Below are 17586 nucleotides of genomic sequence, written 5' to 3'. Positions count from 1 at the left end.
ATACCAATATCACAACTGTCATCTGACTCGCTATTCAAGGTTGGGGGGGATATATGGCTCATTGTACTTTAAATAACATCAGGTCATTCTAAAAAAGAAGAGAGAAATAAGATCTCATCACTGCATGCAAGTGTTGTTCATTCTCAATAAACCCACATTTTTAAAATGTTTTTAATTTATAGTTGGAAAATTACATCTTTACATGAGCCCATTTAGATGTTACAGGCGAACAGGCATCTATGAGTAACCACAGGCACACTATGAGCAGACTCGCACTATACTAGATAAAGCCACATGTAAAAGCTGTGGCTTCTTGTTAAATAATGTATCTTTGAACTTCATGAGCTTGCGGCAGTCTGCTTTACATAGTAACCAATCTGCATTTGGTCATTTCATGACACAAAGGAGTCAAACAAAACATATGGTAAATTTAGGGATTTTAAATAGCTAACTTATGTACAGGTCATGGCTCATTTATAACAGGGTTCCCATTTATCCTCAAAGTCCAAAACCACTAACCTGCTCCCTGAAGTAGGTACATTTGTTCTTCAAACCACATGGATTAACAATCACAGCGGTAACAAACCCAACTCAGACTGATTTTGTTGTGCTCATTAGTCAGTGTGAGGGGAAACAAACTCAAGGCGAAAGGATGTTGGATGGGGACAAGGATCAAACATCAAAACTTTGACCAAAAAAAAAGTTAGCTAAGGAAACACACCATCATAGAAATCTCCATTCTGCATCCTCAATGTAACTATTAACACATTCTGGTGGGTCAAATGCCCACAAAAGAACGACTGGGTTATGATTCTGGAGTTGCACAAAGCTATTGTGCTGTTTCAGAACATTTCATTAGATGATTAATCTGGTGCTGCAGCAAATACTGGTGTGAAAGAACACGAATTAACCGAGGCAAGTACAAGTGATGGAAATCAAACTCTGTCCACACATAGATGAGTTCAAGGAAGGACTTCAAGAAATATTTATTTGATAAAATTCAAGACTTTCCAGGCTATTGGGAACCCTGTAAACACAACCAAACAAGGACTAGAGATGTAGGGTGGTTTAATTTTTTTTTCCAGGTTAGGGTTTTATCTCAATGATCCCTTATGCATAATGGCCATTGAACAAAATATGAAAAAAGAAAAAAAGGATGGGTTGGTGTCAGAGGAAAATGTTTCCTCACTGTAGAAGAGGTATGTTATCTATTAATCGTCCGTAAGGTCCTGAACAAAAAGCACCTCGGAGCGGCTGAGTCCTGCCTCTTTCAGCGTGGGTGGGTTGGGCTGCTCTTCAGTGGGAAGGCAGGGCAAGACTCGGCGAGGGAAGTTTGTAACTATCTGAAACTTCTCTGGAGTTTCTTTCAAAGAGAATAGGAAATCGTGTATTACCTGTGAAAGAAAAATAACAAAATGACGCTTTCATAATGAAACAAGAGAAGAAACTTTTTTCTAATAACATGAAATTATGTAAAAATTAATTTGTTGACTACTGAATCAAGACTGCAATTAGATGAGAAAACCAAATAAGGAAGCTAAACCATGTGGCTACACAACATCATTTACTAGAAACCTGACACTTTGCCAAAACAATTATTAAAAGTAGATAAATTAAGCAAGGGCAAATGGGAGTGTAGAACCGAGTGATGCTCACCGTCAGAGACTGGCCAAACAGGAATCGCCTCTCTACTCGTGTATCGTTGGGCAGCTTGAACACTATTTTGACACTTTCAGGATCATCTGCAGGAGGCTCTGGAGGAAGACATTCCGACTTCCTCTCCTTCTCCTCTTCAAGTGTCTGGAAAAGTGACAACATTAATCAGAAACTCAGAATGCAAACATGAAAAAAATCTCTTATTTCCATCAATGCAAAACAGGACTCACTCGTCGTCTCCGCTCTTCAGCAAGAGCACTCTGTCGGACCTTCTCCTCCTCTTGCCTCTTCTGCTCCTGCTCCTCCCTTTTCTTTCGTTCCTTCTCCTGGTCGGCACGGAGCGAAGCCAGATAGGCCTCATCCTGCTGCTGCCTTAGGACTTGGGTCTGGTTCCTCTCCTCGCTGAAACAAAAAGGTGACGTCTTTATCCGACACAAAGTGAGGCATTAAGCAGTGAATGATATACTATTGTTTTGTGTATATCCGCAAATGCCGGCCATGTCGATATCTCTGACTACCACATCTACACATCATTGTCCATGCCATAATAAGCTGTGGTCATTAAATTAGCCTTGTGTCCTGACCTTGCACTTCAATTAAATTAAACAATATGGGCCTCCTACCAAAACAAACATGGGTGTTTTTCAGAAATTGGACTTTTCCATTTTCATTCATCTACTAACAAAACTGACCTTTGGAAATCCTTCTAAGGCAAAAATATGTGTACACATCTCTGTATTAATATTATATTTTGGGGTTATATCACCTCCTACTGGTTGGGCATGCTCTGAACAACATCTAAGTTGTGTTTTTGGATTCTCATGTGCACACTTATTTGAGAAAGGGGAAACTGTTTTAAAAACAATATTAGTGTATGTGTGGACTAGGTCTAAGGCAGAAGTACTTCACACACCAGTGGTCAAAGGAGCTTGCAAAGAAAAGCGTCTGGACTTCTTTAAGTTGCTTGAAGACGTTTCACCTCTCATCCGAGAAGCTTCTTCAGTTCTAAGGTCAAATGGTGGGGAGTCCCAGATTTAAACCTAGTGGGAGCATCCCCCCAAAGAGGGACAAAAGGACCCCCTGATGATCCTCTAATCGCCTGAGCCAAGGTGTGAAATTGGGTGTGGGTCCCAAGCAGCCATCAGCATCGAGGATGCCAATGTTCACATTTTGGACAGAGAGGACAGATGGTTTGAAAGAGGAGTGAAAGAAGTCATCTATGTCCACTGTGAGCAACCATCTCTGAACAGAGGCGGGGGTTTACGACTCCAACTGTCTGCCATCTATAATCCAGTTTTGAGTTCCCTCCCCAGACGCCTGAACACCCACTCACATCCTGGGCCATCTGACCTCAGGAATTCGCATGATAAGGTGGGGCCAGGTTTCACAATGAGCTCACCCAAAACTCTGGCTGATTGGGACCCACACCCAGTTTCACACCTTGGTTAAGGCGACTAGAGGATCATCAGGGGGTCCTTTTGTCCCTCTGCGGAGGGATACTCCCACTAGGTTTAAATCTGGGACTCCCCACCATTTGACCATTTGACTGAAGAAGCTTCTCAGATGAGAGGTGAAACGTCTTCAAGCAAATTAAAGAAGTCCAGACGCTTTTCTTTGCAAGCTCCTTTGACTATGATGACCTGGATGACTGAGAACCTTCACAGACATTTTACACACAAGTGACTGACAGTTGGCAAACAACCAATCAGCACTCAAAAGGCGAACCCACAGGGCTTCGATTAGCTTTTACGATGAGCTTAACTAGTTGCCTATTATCTTTTTTCACAAACATCACAATGGTCAGTTTTGCCTTCAGTAATCAGGGGAAAGAAAGTGATGAAATAATTTGTGATGGTCACACTTCAATCAAAACTATCACACAATTAAAGTTAAACATGAACAGAGAGCAGTTTTGCTCACGGGGTTAATGGACGACCATATGTCACAAGGCTGAATACAGCGGCTTAGGTTTGAGTTCAACCCAGAGCCCTTTACTCTCTCTCTCTCATTTCCTGTCTACTCTCCACTACTACACTGTCGAATGAAGGCAAAGACCCCAAAACATAATGGGTTTTTTTAAGTGTCGAGAAGATCTTTTAAAGTCATGCAAGTCAATGTTAGTTAATCAATTTTCTGTACCGTTCAAGGCGCTCTGACATTAGATATGTTTGGTTAGCATCCATGATGAACGTCAGCTGGTTGATAAGGTCCTCTGGCTGAATGAGACCCTCGAGCCTGCCGACCACTGTCATCTTGCGATCCTTCAGCATTATCATGGCCAGGAATGGGTAGGTGTTCTCTCGCAACGCTTGGGACACTTAAAAAGAAATTACACTGTCAAATCTCCTGTAATAACAGTGACACTACATTTTAATTAAAAGTCAGTTCACACCAAGCACAAATGGACAAACAAATCCTACCTCATCGAACATGTGGCAGCTCACAGGCAAATCATTTCTATTCAAATTAGGCTTTAAACCCTTCACTGCCAGCTCAAAGCAATAAAAGGGATTTTGTTGCTTCTCCAAGCATCAAAAATGACATTACAGACTCAGCATGTGACCGTTTCTAGAAACAACATCTCCATTAATGATGATTAATAAAACTGCACATGGATGTTCAAACTGAGCGTTTTTTTATTACAACTAGACCGCCTCCACACAACTAAGATGGTGCTCTCTTTTCTTATCATTCTTTAAGTCAAAAACAAGGAGGGCACTTCCTCACTTCAACCTGTTTTATACTTTATTTCCCATTTATCACAGCAACTCAGTAATAAGCAACAAACATGCATACCTCTGTAGCCCTCAGGCTTGCTTGTTGAACATGCCCAAAAGAGCATTCGTGTGTTGAGGAAGGTAATGACCTCTTCAGTACATAATGTGGAGCTGGAATGTGACAAATCAGGACCATAAAAACATGTTTTTTATGTGTATATGCTTAGAACAAATAAATTGTTAATTAATTGTTAATAAAGAAAGGATGTGTCTTTACATCATGCAGCAAAAAGCAAGCAGATGTACCTGTACACCAGCAACTGTACAACACATGCATCAGACAGTATGGGACCTATAGTGGCTACAGGTGATGTGGGCATAAAAAAAAAAAAGAAACTATACCGGCAAAACTCGTCAGTGTCTTGATGATCGTCTCCGTGAAGGTACACTAATAGGTAGCGGAGCTCCCTTTTGGCATCGTTCAGTGCCTACAAGTATCACAATAAGCAAAGGCGGTTTTATCTTTTAAGCTGTCTTAACATCACTTCAGAAACGAAAATATACTTTTATCATCCATATCCATGTTCTCACCTGGCTGTATGTTCCCTGGTAAAAGACAGGGTGTGCCTGCCCATACTTCTCCTCAAAACTATGAATGAAAGACACAACGTCTCCAACGGGGTCTGTCACACGACCACGAGGATCAGGCCTGATGAACCGCAGGGCGAGCCTTGGAACAAAAAACATTTTATATAATAGTTGCAATCAGGAATTTTGCTTTATGCAGCAACTGTGAGTTAAAAACCTAAAGGCTCTAATTACCTGAATATGTCCAGAAGTGTGTAATATGTAAATCTGAACGGTAGCATTATCAAATAGTAACTCCATCCTAGTAACCCCTGAAAAGAAACACCAGTGCAATCCATCACACCTTAAACATTGCCAAAATGAGAGATTCTCTATCTTTTTAACTATAAAACACAACTAAAAACTACAAAATCACTTAGACTGAACATTTGTTCAAAGACACTTAAAGGTTACACACGTAATATTACACACAGCATATAAGTAGCACTATTTCCAAGAGAAACAGGTGAGGTATGTGCAAGAGTTCAAAAGAATCTAGTATGCCATTTCTGTATAGTGAAACAATAGATACCAGTCTCCAGACCTACCCTGGGTTGTGGCCTTGACACGATGTAACTATATACTCTATGATCTGCTGTATTGACCTGAAGTGGTCTGGATGGTGGAGGGTTAAACACACTGGGCACTCCTTCCTGCTCGTTAAGCCTGTCTTGTACTGCAGCCTGAAATAAACAAATGTTTAAGCCAGTTGTTCTTATTTCAGCAGTCATATGTATATTAAGTCAACAGAAAATCATAAAAAAGCATGTCTCCTGTACCTCTATGTTCCAATTGTGTTGCTCTAATGTTCGACGACATTGGTCCATTGATTCCAAACCGGTTAAATCCTATTAAAAAACAACAACAAACAAACAGAAAAAAACCCCGAAAGATTAAAAAGACCATAGGTGGACTATAGGCGGACTATAAAAGAAGAAAATTGTCGTCTCTAAGCTTGGATTGCCTCTCATAAATTCTTCATTAAGAATGAGCAACAATGACACAATAATAGTCTGAATCGCCTATCTTATTTAGTGTCCTTTAACGGGGTTTGGGGAGGAATTTGACCTCGAAAACAAGATAAATCATCTAGAGAACAAAGCACGATGGTATGTAATGTTAATTCAAGTGGTTCCAACAGTTAGCTTACCAACGACCAAAGAAAGCTAGAGCAGGCTACAAATGGAGATGGAGCAATATCGCATGTATTTGGTTTATTATCATATAATGACAGAGTGACTTCGCGTAGCTACAACTATTGTGTGGCTCAGAAACTTCAGTGGCAGCTGTGCTAATGTTAACTCAGCAAGTGTTATGTAGGGAGCGTCAATGAAAAGCTAGCCTCAGCCCAAGTTGACGTTGAGTCAAAAATGACATTAAACACCAGGTAATGGTGGAACGGACTGACCTAGCTGGAGTGTTTATACCCGCGTGAGAGCCGCGCGACAAATATATAAACGTTTAAAGTCTGCTAACTTGTTAGCCAGCCTAGCTAGTGTTCGCTAGCTTCGCTAACGTTAGCTCTGACTCAAGTTGACGGGTGAGGGCTGGGGGTAACGTTATCGAAGTTGACTGTGCAAAAAAGCGTTCAAACATGCGGGCCACACTACGTTCACACCCTGTTACTATCGACGACAGAGCATCGCCACACGAGGTCTCAAACGGACACGAGTTGAGGCGGAATATCAGCTGTCTACCTGAAATTGGAGGAGTTTTTCAGTCTGCGCCTGGGATAATTCTGGCTCCTCTGGCGCCGCCATCTTACCTCGCCAATCATCTAGCAAGGCCTAACAACGTCAACTGTCTTTTCCTGATTCCAGCCGTGCAGGCGCGAGCTGCACGGGCTGCTGCCGCCTAGCGGTTTGGATGTATTTGAGCCCCTCATTATGTCACCCATGAAAGAAGTTTTTGTTTTCCATTGAAAGGAAAAGCAAAAAACCAATCAAAAGTACAAAAATGTTCATTTACTCAAGCTTTATTCCATTTATTTGTTTATAAAATACTAAAATTCACTGACTTCTTCATCAACATACACCACTGATGTGCAGTACAGTAATAACTTAGCCAATTCCATATGCACTAACGCACAATAACAAGTCAGATGGTCGCTCTTCTCCTTAGTCTGGAGGACGCTGGATCCATGTTTTCCAAAAGAAACTTGAAATTTCAATTAATCACAGAACAGCTTTCTGCTTTGCCATTTAAAATGTAATTTGGCACAATGAAGAATATGCTGTCTCTGGATCATGTTCACATATGGTTCTTCTTTGAATGATTGAGCTTTAACCTTCATTTGTGCATGGCACAGGGAACTGTGTTCAGAGACAGTGATTTCTGAAAGTGTTCTTGACGTCATGCAGTGATTTCCATCTAATGATCATGCTTGTTTATAATGTAGTGTCGATGCAGAGCTTAAAGATAATGGCTATCCCATACTGATTTTCAACCTTGTTCTTTGCACAAAGATTTTCCAGATTCTTTGATTTTTAAGACCTTATTATGCACGGCAGATGATAAAATATTCAAAGTCTTTACAATTTTTCTTTTCAAGTCTTTTGAAGATTGGTGAACCTCTGCCCCCTATCCTTCTGAAAAACCCAAGAAAATTTACAGCCTGTTTTGAGCCAAGAAACGCCCTGGACTGTATATCATATATTTACAGTCTGTTCACTTGAGATTTAGCATGCAGTCCAATTCTTGATGATAAGGTGGGAGTCTACCAGACTGTCCATCCATATACACTACTGATGTGCAGTACAGTAATAACTCTGCTTCAAGGGTTCGTGTTTTAGCATGCATCTTTTATACATTTTTACACAATTCTGATGATTTATAATTCATGTGACGTTCTCTATAATTAAAATGTTCTCTATAATGAAACTCTTCTTCGGGATACACAATAATAGAAACTCCTACATTAACACTCAATCATCCAATATTCACACCCACTGAAGAATTTCCTTTTTTACTATGGTAATTTTATTTATGGAAGCGAAGAATTAAAAGACATCACGTTAAAGAAAAAAAATCCCCTTTTCTAAAAGATAATAAGGCATTAGATCTTTTTCAATAATGAGTCTAACTTCTAGCAGTCTTGTTATACCCTCTCAGTCATACCAGTAAACTTCTTTATTACATAAATGCATATCTTCTCCCTCAAGTTAAATTTTCAGTATGGCAAGCACATTTATCACAGACAAATCTGACAGAATTCTACATCAATGTTTTTTTATTCTCATGTGTTTTGAAAAATATAAGAAAATCATCAGAAGTTTAGGAATATAGCACATTGGGGAATTTACATGTCTTGATTTCAAGTGTTGAACTGGCCCGAGTTACTTTTTCCCCTCTATCATAATGATGTGGTACCCAAATTTTGTCTTGACAGGAGGGTCTGTGTAGACTGGTTTATCCATGGAGCTGACAGGGAGGGCGAATGCTGCATCCTGGAAAGGTCCGACCATCGATCCTCGCGTCATCCACCCCAGATCACCCTGTGACAAACAAACATAAAAGTCATGAAGAGATCACATGATATGCATCTGGGGAAATGTGTAAATAAGGACCATGCTGATGCTGTACTGAAGAGGCAAACTGATATTTTGACAAACAAAAATAAACATTTTTTTTTAAAGGGGTGTGAAGCAAATGCTTGTTTGCAGCAACTCTTCACATATTTCTGTGGTGACCTGAGTAATAGCCTAATCTGGACTGGAGTTTCCCAGCAGCTCAAAATACATCAGTGTAGATGTTGTAGTGGGATGGTCAGCCATTGAAACTCATTATCTGTGATGCTAAACATTACACATCCTATGAAACAGTCAGGTTTTCCCTCACAGGACTTTGTGACACACAGAAAGATAAACAGCAGTGTAATAAAGCAATCTGTAAACATTTCTATTAGTTTGGATTTCGTTTGCTCTAATATAATCCAAATGTCAATTATCAAATGGTTAAGAGAAAGGACTAAAATGGATAGATTTCTGCCAGAGCCAAGAAAAACTCTCAACAATGACCTCATCTAAGCCATGTACTGTGTAATATGATAACTAAGGAATCATATGACAAATTTTCCCTGATTACGTTACTTCTGACTCAGATGATTTCAGTTAAACATTATAAACAAACTGAGACTGTCAATAAAGGGAAACTAACACCGCACATCTAATTACGAGTGCAAGAGCTTACTCCTTGTCTGGCTTTGTCTTCACTATACTGTGTAGCTACTTCACTGAAACGAACTCCAGCCTTCAGTTTCTCCATTGCTTCCATGCATTTTCCATGTTTTTCACACAGGATATGCCGGACCTGCGGAAAAAAAACAAAAACAGATGATTCTGCTTGACTTGTGGGAGAGAAATGATGTCCCACTCTTGTCTGATATGATTCTAGCTGCCCGATAGCCCTGAGTCTTTTTTATTTTTCATTTCACAATGTGTTAAATGTTTTGCAGTTTGCAGTAGTATGCAGTTTAGCATTCTCTTACAAGCCTTTCCCTCGAAAACACATTGTCTAGATGGAAGCACACTTTGGTCTAAAAACCTGTATATACCTTTCAGCATTGATGGTGCCTTTTCAGATGTGCGAGCTCCCAAGGAGTGCACTGTTGTACCCCCAAGCCATCAGAGAAGCTAGTGTTAGAGACAAGTGATGATATAACAAGCTGGATGGTCGCTCTTTGTCTTTAGTTAAGCATCCATGTTTTCCAAAAATAAAAAAAATATTTCTTATTCGTCTCAACCCAGAACGGTTTTCCACTTTCCCTCGGTCCATTTTAAATGAGCGAGGGAAGTTCTGGATCATGTTCACATGACTTCTTCTTTGCATGAAGAAGTCATGTGATTCTTTGCCAGTGATTTCTGGTGGAGTTCCTGAGCCCATTCAGTCATTTCCATGACAGAATCAAGCCTTTTTTTCAACGTTATGCCTCCTGAGGGCTCGAAGATCGCAGCCCTTGTGCACAGATTTCTCCACATCAAAAAATTCAGATTTTGATATTATTGCTACTAAATTTTGATGTTTAGTTAAGTTTATGAAGTGCTTTTTCACAGAATATTTTTTTAAAAAAAAAACCTTTTTTTTTTTTTAACAAAAACGTTTAACAACAGTCTCTCTGAATGTACCTAAATAAGGCGGGAATTATATACTGTGCAAAGGATAATTATTAAAAAGACAAGAAAGGGCAACAATTGTTCAGACATTTCTGTTAAAGCAGGAAGGTTTGGATTATTCTATTATTATTAAAATAGCATCGTACGGGACACTGCACGCGACATGGACTCGTTCATCTGTGCTCTCCTTTCAACTCCCCCAAAAGTCACATTTTTGTTGGGAAGGGAATGAAATCTGTCATTAATGTTGCAGTTAAGCTTTGTCTTCAATGTAACGTTACCTTGACAGCGGTCCCTCCTTTTGGGCCTTTTTCTTTCTTGTCGGTGTCTGCACTCCCTGAAGCAGCTCCTACATAGTGACAAGGTGGCAGATGAACACACCACAGCACCCGTTAAACCCATTAAAACTGCACTGTAGTAGTAACCGTTGTGATAAAGGCGCTTCTGGGATCACATGGAAAAGTTATTAGCTGACTTTAATTATAGAATACATATACAGTTAGTAAGTTATAGGACACTAACCTTTACCACCCTTTCCCCCTTTTCCCTTTGGTGGCATTTCAGGCTAACGTGCACTTATAACTCAACAATAATCAATGAGAAATAACAGTTACAGATCAAACACTTGCTATGTTGTGATTAGCATGCGCATAAACCTGCGCAGAGAACCCAAACTCTTCTTCTTCTTTCGCCACTCGTTGGTAGATCAAAGATTCTTGACACAATATACCGCCATCTACTGTATAGAGCCATAAACGCGGTTCATTCATGTACATGACTAAATAATGAGATGTTTCTTCCTTTTCTTATGAGACAGTACCAATGACTGTTTTTTACAGTCATTCGACGGCACTCAATGTTATCCCCTTTGCTGGCAACATAAAGGCTCACGCATGCACAGCGAGCTTTAATATTTTGATTTATTAATAAATTCATATTGTCGAACCACAGTTTAAATAGTTTTAACATTAAAGGGGGTTTTAAAAAGTTTGTGCAGGGCAGAGGTAATGAAACAGGTGCTAAATAAAGAAAACAGTGTGTCCATTTAGAAACCACACTAATGCTTGGACTCGCATGTGTAACTCTCACACCCCGACGCCGCTGACTGACCCCATACCCATTCTCACAGCGTCATGGGTCACTATGGAAACGTAATGAACACAAACGGCTCGTGACGTGCGGGCTGCAGTCTGGGTGTTGCCTCTGTGTTTTTGTTTCTATGACACAAATATGGAGAAGTACGAGAGGGTCTTGCGGTTGGGCAGCGGAGGAGCGGCAGACGTGTTTCTCATGAGGCACGTGGAGCGGAAGTGCCTGTACGCGGTGAAGAGGATAAAGGCGGAGACCACGAGGAGGGCAAAAACGCAGAGGGCCATTCTCCACGAAGCTGAAATTATCAAAAGGCTGGTGCATCCTCACGTTGTGAAATGCAGCGAGGCCTTTGTAAACTCCGACGATGGGTTCGTTTACATTGTGATGAGCTACTGCGATGGAGGGACTTTGGATGACAGAGTAAAGGAGAGGAAGCCAGGGGAGTTCTTCACAGAGCACACTGTGATGGGCTGGTTTGTCCAGGTCGCTATGGCTGTAAATTACATACACACAGCCAAAATACTTCACAGGGACATCAAACCCTCTAATGTGCTGCTGACAAAGCAAGGTGTGGTAAAGTTAGGGGATTTTGGCATATCCAGAATAATGACTAACACAGCCGATATGGCTTCCACATGTGTTGGGACACCCAGCTACCTAAGTCCTGAGCTTTGCCAGGACATCCCGTACAGCTGCAAGTCTGACATCTGGGCTCTTGGTTGTCTCCTGTATGAGCTCTGTGCTCTCAGGCCTGCTTTTGCAGCCACAAATCTCCTGAGTCTGTTCAATAAGATCACCAAAGGAGAATACCACCCGGTGCCTGACTTGTTCTCAGATAGTATTTCCTCATTAATCCAGAGCATGCTCAACCTCAATCCGGACAACAGGCCCAGTGCTGCTTGTATACTTAGCAGTGCCTATGTGCGAGATCACCTGCAATCTATCAAAGACACACAGACAGACTGCTCCACGCCTGTGGATCACATTAATGTGGAATTTAAAAAAGAAGACATCAACACAACACTTCAACCCTGTTTCGCCAGTCAGTCCTACTCTTGGGAAGAGAAAGAACAAAGTATGGATGTCAGTTTCTCCTCTGCAGATGTAGAGGAGGAAGATGAACAGAACCAATCCCACTATCCTGAGGATTTTGATGATGATGGAAGCTTGTCTTCTCTGGAGGGACAAAGTAAACAGTCTGGGTTGGCAATGAGGAGCAATTCTGCTGAGTCCATTGGTAATGCGTCCCTCCAATGTCCATAAGTATTCAGACATTGGGCATATGACATTTAAAAAAAAACATTAAAACACCACAATGGATTTTATATCCGGCAATCATGATGTGACTGACAGGCCAACTTTAGGTTTAAATCTGTGTTTAACAAAAAACATTAACTCTTTAGGAATTAGAAACATTTTTATAAACAGTCTTCCATTTTCAAAGGCTTGAAAGTAACTGGAAAATTCACCGATGAGTAATTTAATAGCCCAGTGAGGCTTTGTGTTATTCTATGACAAATAAATGACGTAAAAGATTCATAGGCTGTCATTAGGTTGAAAAAACAAAAACAAAATATGTCTATAAACAAAGAATTGGGAATTGCCAGATCAGTTATGTAGTACTGTCCTAACAAGAATTAATGTACTGGCCAGCTCAGCATGAGAAAAAGCCTGAGAGACCACAAAGAAAACTAAAGTGGATGATCACACAGGTCTTTCTGAGGTTGAGAAAAACTACTTCACAACATTGAATGACGTTAAGAATACTCTTGAGAGGGCAGGTGTGTCACTGCCAAAATCTACAATTAAGAAATGGCTTTGTAAATGGAAACACTGCAGGTGTAAAACAAGCTGAAAACCTTTGGTTACACTAAAGGACAGAAATGCCAGATTAGAGTCTGTCAAAAAAAAAAAAAACCCATCTAAACGAGTCTGCACAATTCTGTAAAAGGAATCTGTGGATCAATTACGGAGAAGGAGAGAAAAAGCTCATGATCCAAAGCATACCGCATCATCTGTCAAGCACGGCGGAGGCAGCGTTATGGCATCGACACATGTGGCCGCCAGTGGAATCGGGTCTCAGGGGTTTATTGATGCTGTGACTGCTAATGGAAGTAGAAGGATGAACTGCAGGTGTTCAAATCAAACCAAAGCAAAGTGCAAAAGCAACCCAAGAGTTCAGTCACCTGATTTCTACTCAGTAGAGCAGCTTTTCAGTTAATGAAGACAAAGCTGAATGCAGATAAACCCACTTATCATTTCAATGATGATATTCACAGGTTATGGACTTCATGTACTCATTGGCTGTATTAAAAGTAAACCTTATATTTAAAGTTAGTTTGGGCATTTGGAAATGGTAATATTGTGGCTAAATTTCTTGATTTAAAGCTGAATCACTTCAGTCACATATTGTTAATTGTTCATTGAGCAACTTCTATCGAATCCTAAACTTTTTTTTGTTAGATCTTATAGTGAACTGATTAGCCTAACGTAAGAACTATCTGGGGCTATGGTTATTGTCTGAACACTTGTCAAAACACATTTGTAACATTTATGTAGAAGTGTGTGTGTTATCAAGCAAAAATATTATTTCTTCAACTGTTTCAGCTTCTTAAATCTGAGAATTTCTGGTGGGACTTTAGGGATCAATAGTCAGTGTGTAGTTTCATGACAGCAGCATAGTAAAATTGGAATAACCCAGAAATTACCAAACAATACAGTGATTATTGTTTAAGGCTAGAAAAATGTGAAATTCCATTTTTAGTGATTTAGTTATTATTACAGATCTTTTACAGCAGCAGCATCAAAGTGCAACATGTCTACCCTTATCTGTTCCAACTTAATAATGTCAGAGGTGGTACAGTGGTTAGCAGTGTGGCCATGCACCAAAAAGGTCTTTGTGACAGCTGGGATAAGAAAAATATGGATGGATGGATGGATTAATAATGTAGACAGTTTGGGGGGAAATGAAAACACTACAATGTGTTCTGAGAAACATGCTAGACTTTTTTCAGCTACTTACCAACATTGTGTTAAATAGCTGATTCCTCTGCTAAAGGGATAGATGAACAGAATGATCAACTGATAAACTGAGGGAAAACCTGCTTTTCCAGTGGGACCTTCTGTTGATCTGTGATGTGTGAAAACGAAACAATCCACTACTGGTGATCAAAACAATGTGTGAAAGATGTTAACAGCTCTCCTATATCAGGTCTGTTGAGAATAAACCGACTTACAATGCCATTATTAAAACCAAACATGTGTCATCCCTTGAATCTTGGTTTTTTTTTTCCAGCGATCCCTGACACTTCAGAACAAGTTGACTATCCAGATGACTTTGAGGAAATTGAGGACAAGGAGGATGATGAAGGAGACTGTGTGCACGCTGATGCTGCTCAGCAGCCACACGATGAAGCTCTGGTGGAAGAGTTTCAGCTCTGCGATGCTGGAGGTTTGACCATTACACTGAAAGTGCTGAAGGAGAAGGGGTAAAGAGACAATGCATTGTTAAAATAAAACAGTGTTAAATAACGGGACCTTTGATGCTGAACCTATTTTAAAAGTGCCTGGCTTGATAAAAGCTTTATACGCCTCAGTTTGAAAAGGACGCGAGGCCTCCTGTCAGCGGTCTTATAGCACATTTCCCCTCCATAAGAGACCCTTTTGGGATAAATAAGTTCCTTTTACTGTTGGATGATGTTCAAAACACTTGGTGGGGCTAAAGAGAACAAATAGTTGCGTTGGGGCTGCTCAGCTGTGTGATAAATGCTGAATGAATGTGATGCATTATGGCCACAGAAGTGAAGGTGAAGTTTTACAATTTTATACATTTTGTAGATGCAGTTTGATATTGTTTTCTTATGGAGGATGAAACACCAGCAATGACTTTTGAATGCTTTCCAAAAGCAGCAGTGGCCGTTTGGAAGTGGATGTTAAACGTTAATACACAACTTCCAATATCAGGCTTCTATCTGTGTGTGTATTTGTGTCTTTATCCTATTACTTTCAATGCTTTGTCTTTTGTGTTATTACATAATATATGTGAAATGACACGGCCTTTCTACCAGCTATTTCTTAACCTCTGCTTCATTATATGGCACGCATTTGTTCAGAGGAAGTATGTGGTGCACGATGCTGGTCATAAAGTTAACCATGATAACATATGAGCGCAGAAAATATTGCAGGAATTGCAAAGAGACATAATGGGTAAACTGCTTAGAAGTCAAAGGTCTGCAAATAACGAAAGACCTGCCAGGAAACATTATTATCATCACTCGGTGCGCGACTTTAAACTTGATTGCATTCAGGATTCAAAAGGCCCCACAGTGAATGTTAGAGCTCCTTATCTTTCTGTGTTCAACTCAATGAGCTCATTGTTTTTGCTAAAACTGACTATGCAGCAAACCAGTAACTGACATTAAAAATATTATGGTATTTTTTTTTTCCATCTACGAATCCACGCAAACTCCTGTGACGCACGCCATTTACGTTATTTGAAGATTTTAAGGCGTCTTTTTCCTGTCAGTCACAATGCTTAAGCAATGATGTTTACATGCAAATGCTCTTCACTCATCTTACATGTCATTCGTAGCTTAGTCATACTGGCAGCGAAAAGAAAAACAAAGTGTGAGCCAAATATGGCAGCATGAAAAATTGGTGGCAAAAAGGGCAACGCAAGTGTGGTGTTTATATTTGCTGAAAAGCTAGGATCTACCTAAAGCATTTGCTCGCTGTGGGTAAAAGCTGTAATCTGGGACGGCACTGATTCAGCTTTCTGTTACTTTTTAATTTGAACGTTTTAACCAAACGTTCAAATTAAAAAGTAACAGAAAGCCCAGTGCTGACTGGCAGAGCGCACACATAGCAACACCCTCCTTCATTGTCTCAGCATTATACCGAGCAGGCACTACTGAACGCTGTGTTTCCTGTGATCGTGTCTGTTAAGAAAGAAAAAAAAATAAAGTGAAACCGCATATCTAAGATTCGATATATAAAAAAAATAATTAAAAGGAGCTTCATAATGCTCGCACTTTATTTGACGCTTTCAAAGTCATGTTATTTTGTGTTGTTAAGGTGTGCGCAACATTATTACATCAACTTAGAATTGAACCTGGTGTCATGTGCTCACTAGCCACTTCATTAGGTACACATCACTAGTAGTGGGTGATTCTTCGTGCAGCATTCTTCAGCTGTTGCAAATTTGATGACTGGACATGCATCGCGTGAAATTCCTGTTCCATCACATCCCAAAGGTACTCAACTGGATTGACATCTGTTGCCCGTTAAGGCCACTTGAGTACACTGGACTCATTGTCACATTTAACAAACCAGTTTGTGACGATTTAAGCTTTGTGACATGGCAAATTATCTGCTGGACGCAGCTTTCAGGCGATGGGTACACTGTGGTCATACAGTAGCAGTAACAATACTCAAGTATGCTTCTTCTTCTTTCAGCTGCTCCCTTTAGAGGTTGCCGCAGTCGATTATCTGCCTTCATCTCATCCTAGCCTTAGCATTCTCTTCTGTCACACCAACTCTCTGCATGCCCTCCTTCACTAGATACATGGATTTTCTCAGTGTTTTTTTGCTCCTGCCTGGCAGCTCCATATTCAACAACCTTTGTCAAAAATATCCACTATCCGTCCTTTGCACATGCCCAAATCATCTCAGTCTCAAATCTCTAACTTTGTCTCTAGTCTGCTCAACCGGACCTGTACCACTGGTGTACTCATCATTAAAATCTAAATACCTTCTACTCCGCAACCAAATTCCATTTTTTTGTTTGTGCAACAGTCTCCAGACCATACATAATAGCAGGTGTCACTACCATCTTGTAAACCTTCCCTTTCATACTTGCTGTCCCCTACAGTGGGGCAAAAAAGTATTTAGTCAGCCACCGATTGTGCAAGTTCCCCCACCTAAAATGATGACAGAGGTCAGTAATTTGCACCAGAGGTACACTTCAACTGTGAGAGACAGAATGTGAAAAAAAAATCCATGAATCCACATGGTAGGATTTGTAAAGAATTTATTCGTAAATCAGGGTGGAAAATAAGTATTTGGTCAATAACAAAAATACAACTCAATACTTTGTAACATAACCTTTGTTGGCAATAACAGAGGTCAAACGTTTACTATAGGTCTTTACCAGGTTTGCACACACAGTAGCTGGTATTTTGGCCCATTCCTCCATGCAGATCTTCTCGAGAGCAGTGATGTTTTGGGGCTGTCGCCGAGCAACACGGACTTTCAACTCCCGCCACAGATTTTCTATGGGGTTGAGGTCTGGAGACTGGCTAGGCCACTCCAGGACTTTCAAATGCTTCTTACGGAGCCACTCCTTTGTTGCCCGGGCGGTGTGTTTTGGATCATTGTCATGTTGG

General features: G+C 40.4%; 3 protein-coding genes across 3 annotated transcripts; 1 reads left to right on the top strand and 2 right to left on the bottom strand.

The window, feature by feature from the left end:
• Positions 1 to 155: 155 nt before the first annotated feature.
• On the bottom strand, positions 156 to 6911 carry faf2 (Fas associated factor family member 2). The gene is made up of 11 exons (XM_005916410.3): positions 6698 to 6911; positions 5780 to 5848; positions 5549 to 5683; positions 5196 to 5272; positions 4965 to 5103; positions 4776 to 4861; positions 4453 to 4544; positions 3796 to 3973; positions 1887 to 2058; positions 1657 to 1800; positions 156 to 1394 (listed from the first exon to the last, which is right to left on the bottom strand). The coding sequence occupies exons 1-11, from the start codon at positions 6758 to 6760 to the stop codon at positions 1212 to 1214; spliced, it is 1338 nt and encodes a 445-aa protein (XP_005916472.1). The 5' UTR covers positions 6761 to 6911; the 3' UTR covers positions 156 to 1211.
• Positions 6912 to 7002: 91 nt separating this feature from the next.
• On the bottom strand, positions 7003 to 10809 carry pin4 (protein (peptidylprolyl cis/trans isomerase) NIMA-interacting, 4 (parvulin)). The gene is made up of 4 exons (XM_005916409.3): positions 10634 to 10809; positions 10393 to 10460; positions 9189 to 9308; positions 7003 to 8494 (listed from the first exon to the last, which is right to left on the bottom strand). The coding sequence occupies exons 1-4, from the start codon at positions 10668 to 10670 to the stop codon at positions 8336 to 8338; spliced, it is 384 nt and encodes a 127-aa protein (XP_005916471.1). The 5' UTR covers positions 10671 to 10809; the 3' UTR covers positions 7003 to 8335.
• A 442-nt stretch (positions 10810 to 11251) lies between these two features.
• On the top strand, positions 11252 to 16239 carry nek12 (NIMA-related kinase 12). Its single transcript, XM_005916411.3, has 2 exons — positions 11252 to 12440; positions 14499 to 16239. Exons 1-2 carry the CDS (start codon positions 11342 to 11344, stop codon positions 14693 to 14695), a joined length of 1296 nt encoding a protein of 431 aa, XP_005916473.1. The 5' UTR covers positions 11252 to 11341; the 3' UTR covers positions 14696 to 16239.
• Positions 16240 to 17586: the final 1347 nt, after the last annotated feature.

Source organism: Haplochromis burtoni, unplaced genomic scaffold, assembly GCF_018398535.1.
Source record: "Haplochromis burtoni strain Fernald_Lab_line unplaced genomic scaffold, NCSU_Asbu1 Contig_19, whole genome shotgun sequence".
Taxonomy (NCBI): Eukaryota; Metazoa; Chordata; class Actinopteri; order Cichliformes; family Cichlidae; genus Haplochromis; species Haplochromis burtoni.
The sequence above is the reverse complement of the archived record's forward strand: the minus strand, read 5'-3'. Positions and strand labels throughout refer to the sequence as shown.